The sequence below is a fragment of the Nestor notabilis genome, unplaced genomic scaffold (genome assembly GCF_000696875.1).
Source record: "Nestor notabilis isolate BGI_N333 unplaced genomic scaffold, ASM69687v1 scaffold13419, whole genome shotgun sequence".
Taxonomy (NCBI): Eukaryota; Metazoa; Chordata; class Aves; order Psittaciformes; family Psittacidae; genus Nestor; species Nestor notabilis.
Window position 1 is genome coordinate 49,619 of NW_009943376.1, and position 15,057 is coordinate 64,675.

General features: G+C 39.0%; 1 protein-coding gene across 2 annotated transcripts in view; it reads left to right on the plus strand.

The window, feature by feature from the left end:
* Nucleotides 1-15,057, plus strand: part of SNX25 (sorting nexin 25) — a 69,596-nt gene that overhangs the window by 37,544 nt on the left and 16,995 nt on the right. The window contains exons 6-9 of one of the 2 annotated variants that reach the window (XM_010021897.1): nt 1,902-2,062; nt 8,340-8,471; nt 10,403-10,690; nt 14,273-14,428. In XM_010021897.1, coding sequence (XP_010020199.1) covers nt 1,902-2,062; nt 8,340-8,471; nt 10,403-10,690; nt 14,273-14,428 — 737 coding nt within the window. The remainder of the gene's footprint in view (nt 1-1,901; nt 2,063-8,339; nt 8,472-10,402; nt 10,691-14,272; nt 14,429-15,057) is intronic. The other variant, XM_010021898.1, reaches the window with a different exon arrangement.

Sequence of the window (15,057 nt, forward strand, 5' to 3'; positions counted from 1 at the left end):
GGGTGCTTTTGTTTTAAGAAGGCTGCATGATCGTTGTGTAGCACTGTTCATGGTTTTTCGAAGTGTGGGGTTTCAGGTATGCATTTTGAGCCCAAACTATTTCAGCTATTGAGAGAATTGAGAACTTTAAAAAATCACCTTAGAGGCAAGTGCAGGAGGGGAGATGTTGGGTTTTAATCTTCACTTCATATTGCAGTCCACATATTTGTATTAGCTGTAAACATTTTAAATCGAGGGGGAGATCTATTTTGTCTTTAAGCTATTTTCCTGCTTTTGGTTGCTCTCCTTTTTTTTTCATTAATACTGGTACCTCTGGTCAGGGAACTGAAACGCTAAATTAAATGCTCTGTTGACTTCCCTGTGGAGATAACACGCCAGGAAAACAGATGGCTTTTTTTTTCTCATGGCAAATTCATTTTATCATTTGCTTCAGTGAGTGTTATCTCTGTAGTTCACTATTATATGGCAGCTCAGATGCAAATGATACTCACCCATTAAAACTAACAGTCTTTGAATTGGGAAGGTTCACACCAACATACATAAATACATTCAGTGGATAAAGTGCAATTAACAGTAGAGGAAAAGATTCTGGGAGAGTATCTGCACTCACGTTACATGTAGAACTTGAAGGAGCTCCATGTACTGTGAGTTGTTCTTCAGTATACAAGTGACAAAACATAGTCACATGCAGTAGTTATATGTGGCTGTAAGGGGGAAATAAAAGTATGAAAACAGGCCTAAAAGGAGAAGGTACCATAACGTATTAGAAATGTGTTTAAAACACCTGTTTTAAATCATTCCTAAGAGATTCTCTTTTTCTGTCTGGTTGTTTCTTTCCAGGACCTGTTTTGAAAATAGAATGCTGTTTTCATCTATATTGTTTTACTAGCATTTAATATTTTTGAAAATGTAGTAGAATGGATCTCTGTTATTCATCCCTGAGCAATCAATTAATCCAGAGCAAAGTACAAGCCAGGTGCTTTGCTACTGAGTGCTGGTTGCTGCCTGCAAAACCAGGACTATTATCATTGAACAAGAGGAAAATAAAACCTGTGTATAAATGTCAGTCAGCTGCATCCTGCAGATATAAACCAGGAATTATTTCAATGCAATAGGATTTTTTAATCTGGTTTATCTGCTGCTTCTTTTTTTTAGACCCTGATAATTAGCTGAAGAGGCTGGAATGTAGAATACACAAACATTACATGTTTTATTACCAGATCCTATTCAGCTGACTGTCATCTTCATGTTGCTTCAATACTGTGCAGTCTTGGTGTGGCACTGTAAGATATTTTTTTTCTTAGTTGCATGACCATTTTGAGTGAACTTCAGGCAATGTTGCTGTCTGGAGGAGATGCTGTTTGATGTGCTGTTCACATCAGGCTCAAGAAATTGGGATTTGTAAGCGAGATGGATGGAAGCATGTCATGTTGGTCTGGAGGGGCTGAGTCCAGTCCCTTGTGGCTCTAGGCAGTTGGTGTTATGTTCAGTAAGGTACATAAGCCATCAGCTTTGTGTGTTACCTGTCGTACACCATGGTTGTAAGTAACTTCCCAGAGCCGTCTGATCAATGTACAGTCCTGTAGTACACAAGTCTTGAGCCTCTGTGCTGCAACAAACTATGAGAAGAGAGCTGGAAGAGTCAGATTTCACTGGATGTTTGAATAATGTTTTTTTTTTTCCTGAACTGTTTTATATAAACCCTTTAAGGTATCATTGGAGAATGCTTCAAAATCACCATGTTGTTTCAAATACAAATGTTGCATTATCTGTTCTCATGTGCATAGTTGATTCCAGAATGACAAATGCTTTGGTCAGGCAGGTCACAGAGGCAGTGGTGCGATTATATTTTCATGTTGTAAAGAACTGTCTCTGATTTGCTTTATTCTTAGATTCAAAAGGAAAAGAAACTGCGGCAATGAAAGCTGACCTACTGAGGGCTCGCAATGTGAAGAGGTACATTAATCAGCTGACTGTGGCAAAGAAGCAATGTGAGAAGAGAATAAGGCTCCTGGGAGGGCCTGCTTATGATCAGCAGGACGATGGCCCTCAGAGTCAGAAGGTATAAATTGAATAGCACATACATTGAAGGTCGTTCTAAATGTGTTAGCACTGGATCATATTATCCTCGCTGTCATTAATCCCTCCCTTCCCCCGGCAGCCATGTACAAATTGGTTACCCAAAAAGACTTAGTGATCACTTGGCCTGGAATATTGCTACCTGTGAAACTTCACAAAGGGTTGTGTGGCTCATAAACACATGTGATTTTTCATATGTACTGCATATAGGGAGTTAATAAAGACATGGTAGTGGCCTTTCTGAAAGTAGGAACTTGCCTTCAAATAAAAGATTGCCAACGTAGTGTTTCTTTGGCCCTTGTTACATGTACTTTTGGAAATACTTGTGGATTTTGCAAATACCAAGTTAATTCAAAGCAAACACTTACTTGTGGAAGGCAACTGATAAAAATATGGGGTGTCGTTGAAGAAAAGCTCTGGTAAAGCTGTTGACTGAATGCTGGTTTTCAACATCACTGCAGTCTGGAATTGGAAAAAAATACTTTTGTGTTAGCCAGCATCTACAAAAATAAAAGAATGGTTACTTATGCAGGCTAAACATTGAAGTTTAGTGACTTCATTGTGTAACCTACTCTGTCCCCTTTGGGCAAAGTACAGTAATTGATGTACTCAGATCAGAAAGAAGACTTCATCTTGTTTCATGTAGGTAGAAGAGAAGTTATCCTTTCATGCAGGGATCTTTAATTTTTAGTATGTCCTTATAATAATTGTAACTTAGTGGCATGTAAGAAAAAATTGCATGATGGAGAAGTAGTTCTTAGTTGTGTCTTTGTCTTTCTTGAGTAAGGCCTGAAAGAGGGCAGTTGACTACTGTCCTCATCTTTAAAGCATGATTTCTGAGAGTGTGTTATAGATTGTGCCAAGGCAGTCCAGAACTGTTTCCTGGAGTTGGGTGTAGTGAGTGGTGCCAAGGAGAAAAGGAGAGAGGGAAGCATGTGGCAGCACCACATGAGCCACTGATGCCACTTTTGGTGCCTGCTGAGATGTTATATCTTTACAGGATAGATACATAGTGACATAAGATTGTTCAGGAACAGGATCAAGTAGTGAAGCTGCATTGGATAGGGTCAGCAATACAATAAAATATAATATTATTCTATTAAAACAAAGGAATTCCTGTTTTTAATGTTGCATGTTTTATAACCAGATGGATTTTTTTTTTTATGGGAGCTGCTGACCCAGGGTTATAGCTTGCAATTATACCCTAGAAACAGGAATTAATATTCCTATTAATATTGCACAGGCATTTGTTGTAATGGTGGCAGAAGCAGTAGAGTCTGTTTCTAAGCTTTTGATGAAGTTTCTATGAAGAAGCCCTAGAACCCCCCACACCCGTGTCAGCGTAGAAAACAGCAAAACTGCTGCTCTCTTCTGTTGTCCCCAATTCTATTGTCAGGAAAGAGGCTGAGGGAGGCTGGATGAGAGATGGAGGCCACACTGTTCTCTTCTGAGCACAGAAAAATGCCCAAGGCTTGGCTGAGGATGGGGACTCTCTTTCAGTGCTGCTTTTTCCCATCCTCTTTCTTCACTGTGGTAGCTGCAGTCTGGGTTATTTCAAGGCAGCTAGTGCTATTTTGGATGCTGGCCCCTTCTATGTGGGCAGTATTGACTGAACACTTGGAACACTTGGAACTTTTTCTAAGCAAAAGGGAAAGGCATAGTTTGGGACTTAGTAGATAAGCTGATGTTGGTATGTTGCTGCTGGTGGCCCATCATTTCTCTAAATTTAGAGTCTGGCTTGCCAGTTTTTCGGCTAAGCTAGCACTTAGCCTGCAGAATAACTAGTTTGTGTAGAAGAAATGGGAAGTTTGCCTTCCTTTCTTCAGGTTGCATACAATGGGTCTACTGAAGGTGTTTGAATTGCTATTTTATGTACATGTAGTACAGAAGCATGAATACAATATTACTTTTGGGGAATATTTGGTATTAGTTGAACAAAGAACAAATTGACTAGTGACCTAAACCTTTTGATTTCACTTCTGCATCCTACAGAATGCTCTCTCCTTCCTGCAGTAGTAGGGGAATAATAGCACTGCTGCTGCTGTTATGGTTCGGATTATGGTCTTAAATGTGGAGGTGGATTATTTTGAGCTGTCAATGTTCTTCTTTTACAGATTTAAGAAAAAAAATTAGGTACTTGAAAATACTTTACCCCCACCCCTCCTTTCACAGCAGAAGCTAATTATAAAACAGTGTCAGTTTTCTGTTTGACTAGATAGTCCTGTGACTTTTATGTATTTGACTTTGCATATGTTTCACTCACCTTATTATCCTGAATTTGGGTTCTCTAGGGAGGTCATGAATGTGTGAATTATAATCAAAAGCTTATAAGCAAACAAGCAAACAAACCAACCCCAGCTACTCTCTGAGTCTGAATTCTGTCATTAGCTCCAATACTGATGTATACTCTGCCCTGGGTGTTAGATTTGCTTTCAGAGAAAATGCAGTTCAAATTAGTGTAATGTATAAAGCATCTCTTCTAATCTACTTATGGTCAGTACAGGTTTAGTCTTTTTTCATAGAAGTGGTACCTGCACAGTACTGCAGTAATTAATTGAGTTCTTGTTGTCTGTGTTTATTCAGCAAACTGTTTGTTTGATTTGTCATCTTCAGCACAACAGCCACATCACCACATCTGTGATTTGATGGGTGGAATCACAGCATCTCCTTAGGGGAGCTTTTTGAGAACCTCAGGTGGTAGGAGGAGCTGTGGTGATCTGATCCTTGCCTAGCTGTGAAATAGCAAGGAAATGGCCCAAGTGTATTTTTGAGGCACAGGCAGTTCGTGTTCATAATCCTACTGATTAGGAATAAGTTGAAGCTCCTGCAGAAGACCTTGCTTCCAGCATGTATGAAGCCAGGCTGAGAAAGTTGGGGCTGTTCAGCCTGGAGAAGGGAAGGCTGTGTGGATTCCATGTATCTGTGGTTAGACGCTGATTTAACTGGTGATTGATCAGATTTTCACTGTGATTTCCAAACTTGAGATCATGTTGTCAGGATACTTCGTGGTACAGAATTTGGGGATATAAAGAAAGCAAGCTTTAGTTGTTCCTGCCGCCTGCAGATGTCTGTCTTATGACAGAAGTTCATGAACATGTGAGTCTTAAGGGGTTTTTTGATTAGTGTATGAGCAGTGAAAGAGCCAGGTACCTTATGCAGTATATACTTCTGATAGGTTACCAATAATTGCATTTAGTTCAGCTACTGCTGTATGTGACAAAGATAGTCTTCTGATGACTTGCCTCTTTTTAAAAAAATAATGAAGAATATATGCTTTAATTTTAGTCAGTGTACAGATGTTAACTAAAGCATTAGTTAATGTTTTTGAAAATGCAACTTGGAAAGAGACACATTTTTCCAGTATTATTTCTGCAGTGTGACTGTGTGTCATCATCCCAGCAGAGAACATCCACTGCTGGCCCAAATTCTGTTCACCCACCCATGAGCTGCAGTGCTGTTATCAGCTTTATTGTACTTCATTATATTCATTATAGGCCAATGTGGTTGTAGTCAATGGGAACCTGGTGTGTTGCAAAGAAATAGAGTACAGTGTATCTGGTGCCTATACAGGTCCATCCAAATTAAGCACTTAGTTTATGTTCCTCACCAGAGAGAGGCTGCAACTGTCTCTGGGGATTTGTCAAGACCAGGTTTTTGCTTTGTAGGGCCAGGAACAAGGTTATTCCATGTGCCTGTGTTAGGGATGCTGGTTAGAGCACTCGGGGGGAAAAAAACCAACCAACCAAACCCCTGCCTAGTCTTTGGCAGAGCCTGTGGCCAGCTGTGATATGCTAGCTACTTCCCTGTTGGAGCAGGGTATTGATGTACCAGCAGTAAAGCCACTGGTTTTTCCAATCCCAGAAGCTGCTCTCAAGTTAAAAGGACTTGTGCTGTTGAGGCTGATAATTCTAAGATTGTATCTGCTGACTGGATGTTAGATTGAGGGTGTACACATGCCTTAAGATAAGCTTTTCTGTCCATTAATTTGTCTTACTAAAGTACTTCAGTTTGCAAGGTAACTAATAGGAGGTTCATGTAACAGCGTTATTAGGCACCATCTCTTTAATTACTATGGGGCACCTGTGCAATGGGCTCTTTGTGAGGAGGGATGGTTGCACTTGCCTTGCTCCCTGCAGCAGCGCTTATCCACAGTTAGTTTTGAGAGGGAATGTTTGTTAATTACCCTCTTTTCTGGCAGCCTGGGTGGGGATACTTTACGTAATAGAGGCATAAAGACTAAAGTGACCTCTTGCTCAAGAAGAGACAGTATGTGCTCTGCATTATGATTTATTACCTCTATTATCGTACATAGAGCTGAGATCCTGGAGATGGTGGCGATCACTTTTCAAGAGGCTGGAAGACCCTCTTTTGCTTGTATTTTAAATCACTGTCCTTGATAAAAAGATTGAATAGAAAGTATGATGATGCACAGCAATGAGACTAAACCACAGACTGCCCTCTGAACTGTCGTCTCTGTGCTCTTCTTTTGGCCAGTCTGATCACCATTTCTGTAATAAGCCTAGCTTCAGCAAGCCTGCCTCTGTGCTGTTCAGTGAGCATTACAGAGCAGCCTCTGAAAGGCAGAACTTTATGTTTATATACCTGAATAGCTCTGAAACTAAGAGCAAGCCATACCCAGAAGATATTGGTATGGTAAAGAATGAAGAGAGGAATGCAGCATTATTGTCATTGAGGAACTTTGAAAATGAAAATTAGCTTTTTGGCTGAGACAAAGACAATTTACTTAAACACTGCCCTGAAATTTGAGGGAGCTGTTTCAGGCAAAACATAGTTAATTACAGTTTTCAAAGAACCTTCTGTAGCTTGGTTCATTAAGAAAATGACTTGTGCTAGTAATTGTGTACATGCACATGGATGTGGTTTCTTCCCATACAGCTTAAGTCCAGCAGACTGTTCTTCCTAAATGTGACTCGGTGCTAGACTCTCACAGGTACTAAGCTGAGTAAATTAAATGATCTTCCCAGAGAGAGAAATCTGATGCATGAGCTGAATTGTAGTAGTATTAGGTATTGAAAAACCTGTATTAGAGAAACATGTCATGGGTTAATATGCCTCAGTTTTGGTTGGAATTGTCATGTACCAAATTATCTTTGCTATAAAATGCAAAGTCAGGAAGATAAGACTTGTTTAGCCCCAGTGCTTAAGGACCTGCTTTTCTTTCCAAAGAAAAAGGTGAGGGTTGGTTGGTGTCTGTTGAGGTACAAAGCAAGAGACCGTGACCATCCTGGTGTATTTGGATTCCTGGCAATATTAATAATGGCACTAACTGAGCTACATGAAAACTGGTTCAGCCGCGAGACTGAAATGTTGGAGGGGAAGGGGTGGTTGGTTTTGATAGTGTGTTCTGAAGATTGGTTCTATTTTTCAAAGATAGTCAAGGTTGTTCATTTTGTTCAATGTGGGAAGATCTGTTCATTTTGTCAGGGAGGTGTTTTGTTTCCAGGTAGGTGTTTCTCTCAAAGAAAAAGCCTGGCTTCACAAAAACAGTAGAGGATGAGGAAGCGATAATGGCTTTTTAATCCAACATCTTAATGGCGGCAGCATCTGCTTAGGTGGGAAGCATATGTTTCATTTCATTCTCTTCTTGACGTACACCCTCCTCTCTCATCTCAGGAAGAGTCCTGAGCATTTTATCACAGCCCGTACCCTTTCGTGGCTGCATTTCTGATAGATGCTTTTCAATAACACAGAGTTAATGGGAACTGGGCACCAGGTGCCCTAGCTGCTAGGGTAAAACACTATACTCCATCTTTCCCTGTGTCCTAGGGAATAATTGAGATACATCTCAGAGCTCTGTGGCCTGTGGCATGGAAACTGCTGGTGTTACTATTTGTTTGAATAAAGCTAAGCTTTCAGCTTGTCTCCTCTGCCTTGCAGTGACACTAGAAGTTAATTTTTTGGCAGTAGTATTTCATGAATGACTTGAAATGCCATCTTAGTCCTTTGAAATATAGTCTTACCTCCTGGACAGAAAATAAGTGGAAATATTTTCTGCCTGTTAGAAGCATAGATGCATTTCCCTTCCAAATACTTATAACTCATATTTTTTATTTTTTAAGATTATTTTTCTTTAAATGAAGCTAAACTATTACTGTAGAAGGTCTGTGCACTCGAGTCTAGTACACATGCATGGTGCTCTGTGGGCACACCAAGTGAAAAGATTTTCCTCATAACAGATGGAGAGATGCTAGAGTTAAGGTTTTTTCCCCAGGTTTTATTTTAAGTTTTTCTTTCTTCAGATTCTTCAGTTTGAAGAAATTTTAGCTAACCCTTCATACCGAGAGCACTTCCGAATCTACATGGAAAGGATGGACAAGATGGCTTTGATTGGTCTTTGGGAGTCTGTGGAGTACCTGAGGAACGCTACCAAGGTGGAAGAAATTGCAAGTCCATGCGACCTGTACATTAATGGGAATCTCTTCTGCTTGTGATCTTGATGTTAAGAAATGTCTTTGTACTGATGTTACTAAAATAGCAATAGCACAGGATGGGAGCTAAGCAATTTAGGTGGTTTTTATCTTATTCATGTCAATGTTTGAGGATAATATGCAATTAAAAATTGTGGACTTTATTGTTCTATGTAGAAACATGACCTGTAAAAAGGATGCTTGATATGCTAAAGTAGTAGAATTATTTCCTACTCCACCAGAGGAAAAAATACCACAAACCTTGCAGTAATGTTTTGGCTTTAGTTGTATCAGCTCATGTGAAACTTAAAAGTACATTACTGTTTGATAGTCTGTTCGTAAACTTCTCATCTTGCCAATTACAGGTAGCCCATTGAATCCAAAAACCATGATAACTGATGTGTAGATGTTTTCAAAATCCTTTTGAAAGAGAGATTTTGCTTTGGAAGACCCCTTCATCTCCCCAACAGTTCTGTTGCTGTAGAAGCAACTAAGTTTCTCTAGGGAACAATGCTGTATTACAATTTATGCTAAGATGAAGTAGGAATGAGAACCCTGAAACAGGGATAGAAAATACAAAGTTGCAAGAAGTATCCAGGAGCAATGGTGCAGAGAAGAATGTTCAGGATAAGCTTGCTGTTTGTGAACAGTGGGGTGGATTTTGAAGGAGAAACTGTTCTAAATCTCCAAGATTCATACTAGCATGAAATATGAATTTCATTATTAAGTATCAGTTAACTTCTTATTCACTGTAATTTTATTACGCTATTATGTAAAAAGATTGTAGTTCATTGGAAAAACAAATGGCATCCTGTAACCAAAGTAGCAAATAATGGAGCATGAATAGTGACTATTAATACAACCTGAAGAAACAGCTAACAACCAACTCAGGCTAGAAGTGTTCATAAAAAGGGCTTGTCAGGCGCTGTAAAGAGAGTTGTATAAATCAGTTTTGATTTGCAAACTGCTCATGTTTGGAAAAGGTGCTATAAATCATTTTATGACCTTTCAGCTGTGATTTCTCTTTTTGCTTTCAAAACAGTGTGTAGTGTGTTTATTCAAGACTTCCCATTTTACAAAAGAGATTCTAACATACTGTGCTCCTGTTCCTGCATGGAACATAAAGGTGGTCTGCCACTACAGGGGCAGTTCTGATTACAAAGAAGGAGCAGCTATAAAGCCATGTGGCTGTGATATTGTCATATGAGGGAGGCCAGCACACGGTGCCATACTAATGGAGTGAATAAAACCTTTTTAATTTGGGTCACTTTAGAGAGCTAATAATTTAGAGAAATGATTATAGGCTGTGATGCATGACTTCCTCTCTTTCCTGTTCATTACTGCACAGTTCAACCCTGTGCACTGTTCTGTGCTCAGTGGAAATACCTGGCCTCATGTACTGACAAATGTCTCTTCAGTTGCGCTTTTTTTCTGTTTCTTTTTTCTCCCTCAAAATTAACTATAAGGTATAAAGTGAGTTGATCCTATTGAGAAGGCAGGAGAGCCAATACAGCTGAACTCTACAATCTGAACTTAAAATGGTGACCACAGTGTTGCTCTAGCACTTTTTGTCCTTTCAATAACAGCTTTTGGAGCACGCTTTTAAAGGCAGTGGGTGCTGCTTCTCTAAGAAGCTATGGTAATTTTAGAACACAGCTGTTTCTTCACTTACCATTAAATAGGGGTATTTATCTTGTGAAATCAACTGCCTAGCATAGGTGCACAGGCAGAGTGCTTGATCTCAGTAAGAGATTCACAGATGCGTTCTCATACATCTGGGCATGAAATTAGTTTGATCATCCTTCAAATTATGCACCTGGATCCTGAGTCGTCCTGATATTTTTAACATCTTTTCATTATTCTTTTCTCCCTCCCTCTCTCTCCTTGCTTTGTAGGCTGAAATTCCTCAACTGGTGAGTGAAATTTATCAGAATTTTTTTGTGGAAAGCAGAGAAATACCTGTGGAAAAATCCCTTTATAAAGAAATACAGCAAAGTCTTGTGGGGAATAAAGGCATTGAAGTATTCTACAGAATCCAGGCAGACGTTTACGAAACTCTAAAGGACAGATACTACCCCTCATTCATTGTCAGTGATTTATATGAGAGATCAGTCAAGAAGGAAGAAGAAAGAAGTTCTGCTCAGCTAGCTCCTGAGGACAAAGATGAAGTGGTGAGTCAGACAGTTTCTTTCACTGTTATTTAAGGTGGTCTGAAGATGATCCTGAGTAAAGCATATAATAGCATCTTCTGTCCTTGAGCTTTGGACTACTTTTCTGATGTATTTATAAATGTCATCACTCTTGTAGTTTCATCAGGCAAACCTGGTATGTTTACAAGGTCTTTGAAACAAAATGGTAAGAAATGACTGCTTAAACTTCAAATTAGTTGAAATAGATATTTCAGATTTCCAAGCCTTTTGCATTTTGTGTTTATCGTCTGTCGTCCTTCTTAGTATTAGAGAACTCAAAATATACCTTATACCAGCCCAGCTGCTCTGCTTTTCAGTGAAGGAAATCTCCCTGAAACATCAGTAGGTTTCTTTCTAGACATTGTCTGTCCCCATCCCCTGTGCATTTCCTAGGCACTAAGTAGGTTTTAAAAGTTGCACAGAAGAGGAGGAAAAAATAATGAAAATTATGATCTTAGTGCTTTTTAAATAATTTATTGAATAAATTAATAGGCTATGTTGGAAGATAAAACTGATTTAAAATATCACTAGAACTGTAAATACTAAAACAGGACATTCAAAATGTCATAAGCAATACCCCAATGACAGGTCTCTTGACTTTCATTCAGGCTGCTGCTTCAGATCAGCATGGATATCTTCATTTTACACATGAACTTGCTCAGAACACAGTGAAGTGTAATACTTTGTCTCAGACTGGCTCTAAAGGGACAAAGAAGCAGAATCCAGAGATGTTGATGTACATTCTCCCCTTTAGAAACCATTTTTCCAGAACTTACAGCTTTTGTAGTTGCTGCTTAAATATGACATTCCTTTCTGTAGGTGAGCTATTACAATCTCTCTAGTCTGCATATCAAGAAATCTGCAGAGATGAGCTGTTATAAATAAATTACTTCCAATATGAACTTTCAGAGCTTGCTGGATTTTTCATTGTTTGTTTCTCCCTTTATTCTTGATAAAAAATTCAAGACACGTTTTCTGCTTTTTTCTCTCCTAACTCAGCGATGTGTTGAGGGTGGTAGATACTTCAAAGACTTTTTGTCCTTGTGTTTGCAATCACTGGAACTTGGAGTAAAGACTGTTACTGGTTTTGTCCAGAACTTTCTAAACATTGTGCTTTTTAATCTCTTATATATGTTTTATGCAGAGTCTAGCAGAGATAACCGTTTCTCTAAGAAAAACTGACACAACACTTCAGGGCTAGCTGTCCTCTGTCAGATAATGCTTTAGCTGCCAAAAAGTGAGATTTTTGACACCAGCATCATCTGTCCTTCCTCTGAGTCCTTGGATATATATGTGCCAGATCTGAAGGCTGAGTCTGCAGTGAAACCTTAAAGGCTAATGTATTACCAAGTTGGCTTACATGGTTAAAGGTGTTTTGCAATTTTAACAACAAATTAAGTATGAAGTTGCATATACTGTTAGAGCATCTCTTGAGTAGAGCAATCCTAATGGCTGTGCCATGCTTCAGGGTCTTCGAGGTGAAAATAAATTATAAGAATTCGTCTTTCTGAAGGTTCTTTCAGATGTTAGTGAAAATGACTAATAGGTTTGGTTTTTTTCCCTCTCCATGTGTAGGAAAACAGAGCTCAGAAATCCGATGTTTCTGGAAGGATCCATATTGTTAGCAAATATTAATTGTTTTCATTTTAGTTTAGGTTTTGGAAGTCTATGTCCTCACTTCCTGGGGCAATGTGGGAGTTACCTATGTTAATTCTCTATAAACTTACTGTTAGAGCTGGATAGGTAAAAAGCCATCTAGTGTCCTTATGGAGGGGAGGACAAAACAGTGAGCCCCGATTAAACTGGAGACAATCTAATCAGAAGATAGCAATTAGGGATTCCATTCAGCTGGTTCTGCTGCATGTGCAACAAGCTCTTTCTTCTTCCTTCCAGCCTGTCATGGCTTCTTGCTAATTTGAATACAGGTAACTTGTTACCTTGTAATTTTAGCATTTTTGTGATAAGCCCAGTGATTCAGCAGCGGTTTTTTCTGTATCTGAAATGTTAATGACAGGGAAATCATGTAGCCTACCTCTGGGAGCAGAGCCTTGCTAATTTGTGATTAATTGCAATCCTTTGATTACTAGAACCAAGCTTCTTCGTATGAGAAGTCTTTTAATTCTTCAGTGTTCAAAACAGCTTTTTTAATTCTTTTTGACCTCTCTGTTTCCCAACAAGTATAAGGGTTTTTTATTTTATTTTTGTGGTTTTGTTCAGTAGTGTTTTGAGTAACACCCAGTGTTGGTAATTATTATTATTACTCACGTTTTTGTAGTGCCAGGAGATGACAACGAGCTTTCATGTGCTGGCCTCTGTACGTATGCTTGGAGGCAGTCTCTGACCTGCCAGTCCTTGCAAGTAGACAGAAGAAAAGACAGGGCAGGCAAATGCAAAGCTGGAATAGGGCATGGATTTCATAGCCTAGACCTCCTGACTTCTGCATTATGTTACTCTCCCTTTTGAGGATCATACTAAGGAGATTAAGTATTGTTGCAACTGCATCTCTTTTCAGGCCTTATTTACTAAGACATAAAATACTGCATAATTTACAGTACGATTGTCTCCTCTAAAACTCACTGTTTAGTAGAGTATGAGACTTCCTTCTGTTAGCTTTTTGTTAATTGTATAAAGATAGAGCTTACTTAGTGGGAGTATCTTTCACAGAACACAGAACTCTTCTTCATGAGGTTGGATTCATAGCTTCCTACAGATAAATTTAGATACATTCAGTCACAGGCAGACCTCAAAGACTTTGAACATGGCAGCAGTAACATCTCAGTGCTGTGTTTGCTGAATCTCAAGGTCTCTTCATGCCTATTTGGAGAAGTACGGTAGGAAAGGGGAGGCTGAGGTAAATGCCAAAAGATGTTAAAGAGAATGTCACTGAAAGGTGTGAAAGTTTCTATTTTTTTGCATGCCTGTAGTACACAAGATGGAAAAAGCTGTTGATTTGCCTGAATGAATATGAGAAATCATTTATGGGTTTAGGGTAATGCATATGTGCATTTAACACATTTTTGTTAATACGTCTAAAAACAGCAGTAAAATCTGTTCATGAAGAGAGAGGACGTGGTTTAGATTGTTCTGCAGGCTGATAAATCTGTCTTACGAGGGTTTGCAGGAGGCAGGATTGTTTATTAGAGCTGTGGGGTTTTTTGGTTTTGTCCTATGTCTCCCCCCATCTCATTATCTTTTGGTTCAGAGCTAAGTATTTGCTTTTCTGTCTGGCTCTGAATATTGATCATGACTGCTAAGCTGTTGTTGCTTTTAAAGTAAACTTTGATTCTTCCTCTCATTTACACTAAAGCCTTAGCTTGAAGGTCATTTTATACAGTTGGCAAGAGTTGCCAAAGAGCTGTGGTATAAGTGGTTGGTGTTGGTTTTGTTTGGTTGGGTTTTTTTAACAGACTTACATTTCATGTTGGATCTGATGGTCGGAATATCTGTTAGAATCTGTTATACCTTATTTTTATCTATATCAAGAAGTGTTCATACACCAAAAATGCTTATGGAGCAAACAGTAACTGTCTCCTTTTTCATATTAATTATGCAGTTACTCCCATTTTCTATTCCTAGAGCCAAGGTTGCGAAGAAGCTACTGAAGAATGCAGTGCAAGAATTAATGAACAGGCCAGTTATGCTGTAAATAAACTTCGCCAGCTAAATGACAAGCTTGAGTATAAGAAACAGGCTCTAAATTCCTTATGTAATTCACCAAAACCTGACAAAAAGGTAAGTACCTTTAGTGTCTTCAGTCATTTAATATTATGTGTGTGTTTGTGTAATATCCAGTTGTCCCAGGCTTTTTTGGACAGGTCAGATTGCTATTTCAATCACGTGGTTAGAGAAAGTGAAATCAGAGCTTAAGTTTATTTTACCATTTCTTTTTTTAAAGCTATTGTAACTAACATTGCAAGTATGATTTATTGGCTTTGTTTGTCATAGAATAATGACCACTTTCCCAGCGGTCTTGCTGCTGTGTCACTGGCATCTCCTTCTTGCATCTCGACCCACCTCTTATCTGTGTAATTCTTTATGGCAGCTTGTTTGTCCCTGCTGCCTGCGCAGCACTGCAGCGGAGGGATGTGCTGGTTAACTTCTGCTCCCCCTGCTGGCCTTGAAATAGCAGCACAATTTCTCAATCTCTACAGTTGTCTGGCTTGCTCAAATAAAGGGGGGAAAAACCCCCAAACCTATAAAAGTGACTGATTTCCTTTATAAGGAGTTAGGAGAAATCTTCAGGGCACACTTTCATCAGTCTAAAAATTCTGAGAGATATATAACTGTGCCTCTGGGCTTGGATTAAAAAAAGTAAATCTTCTGTTGGCAAAGTGCAACAGTTAAGCAATCTAAGAACTTCA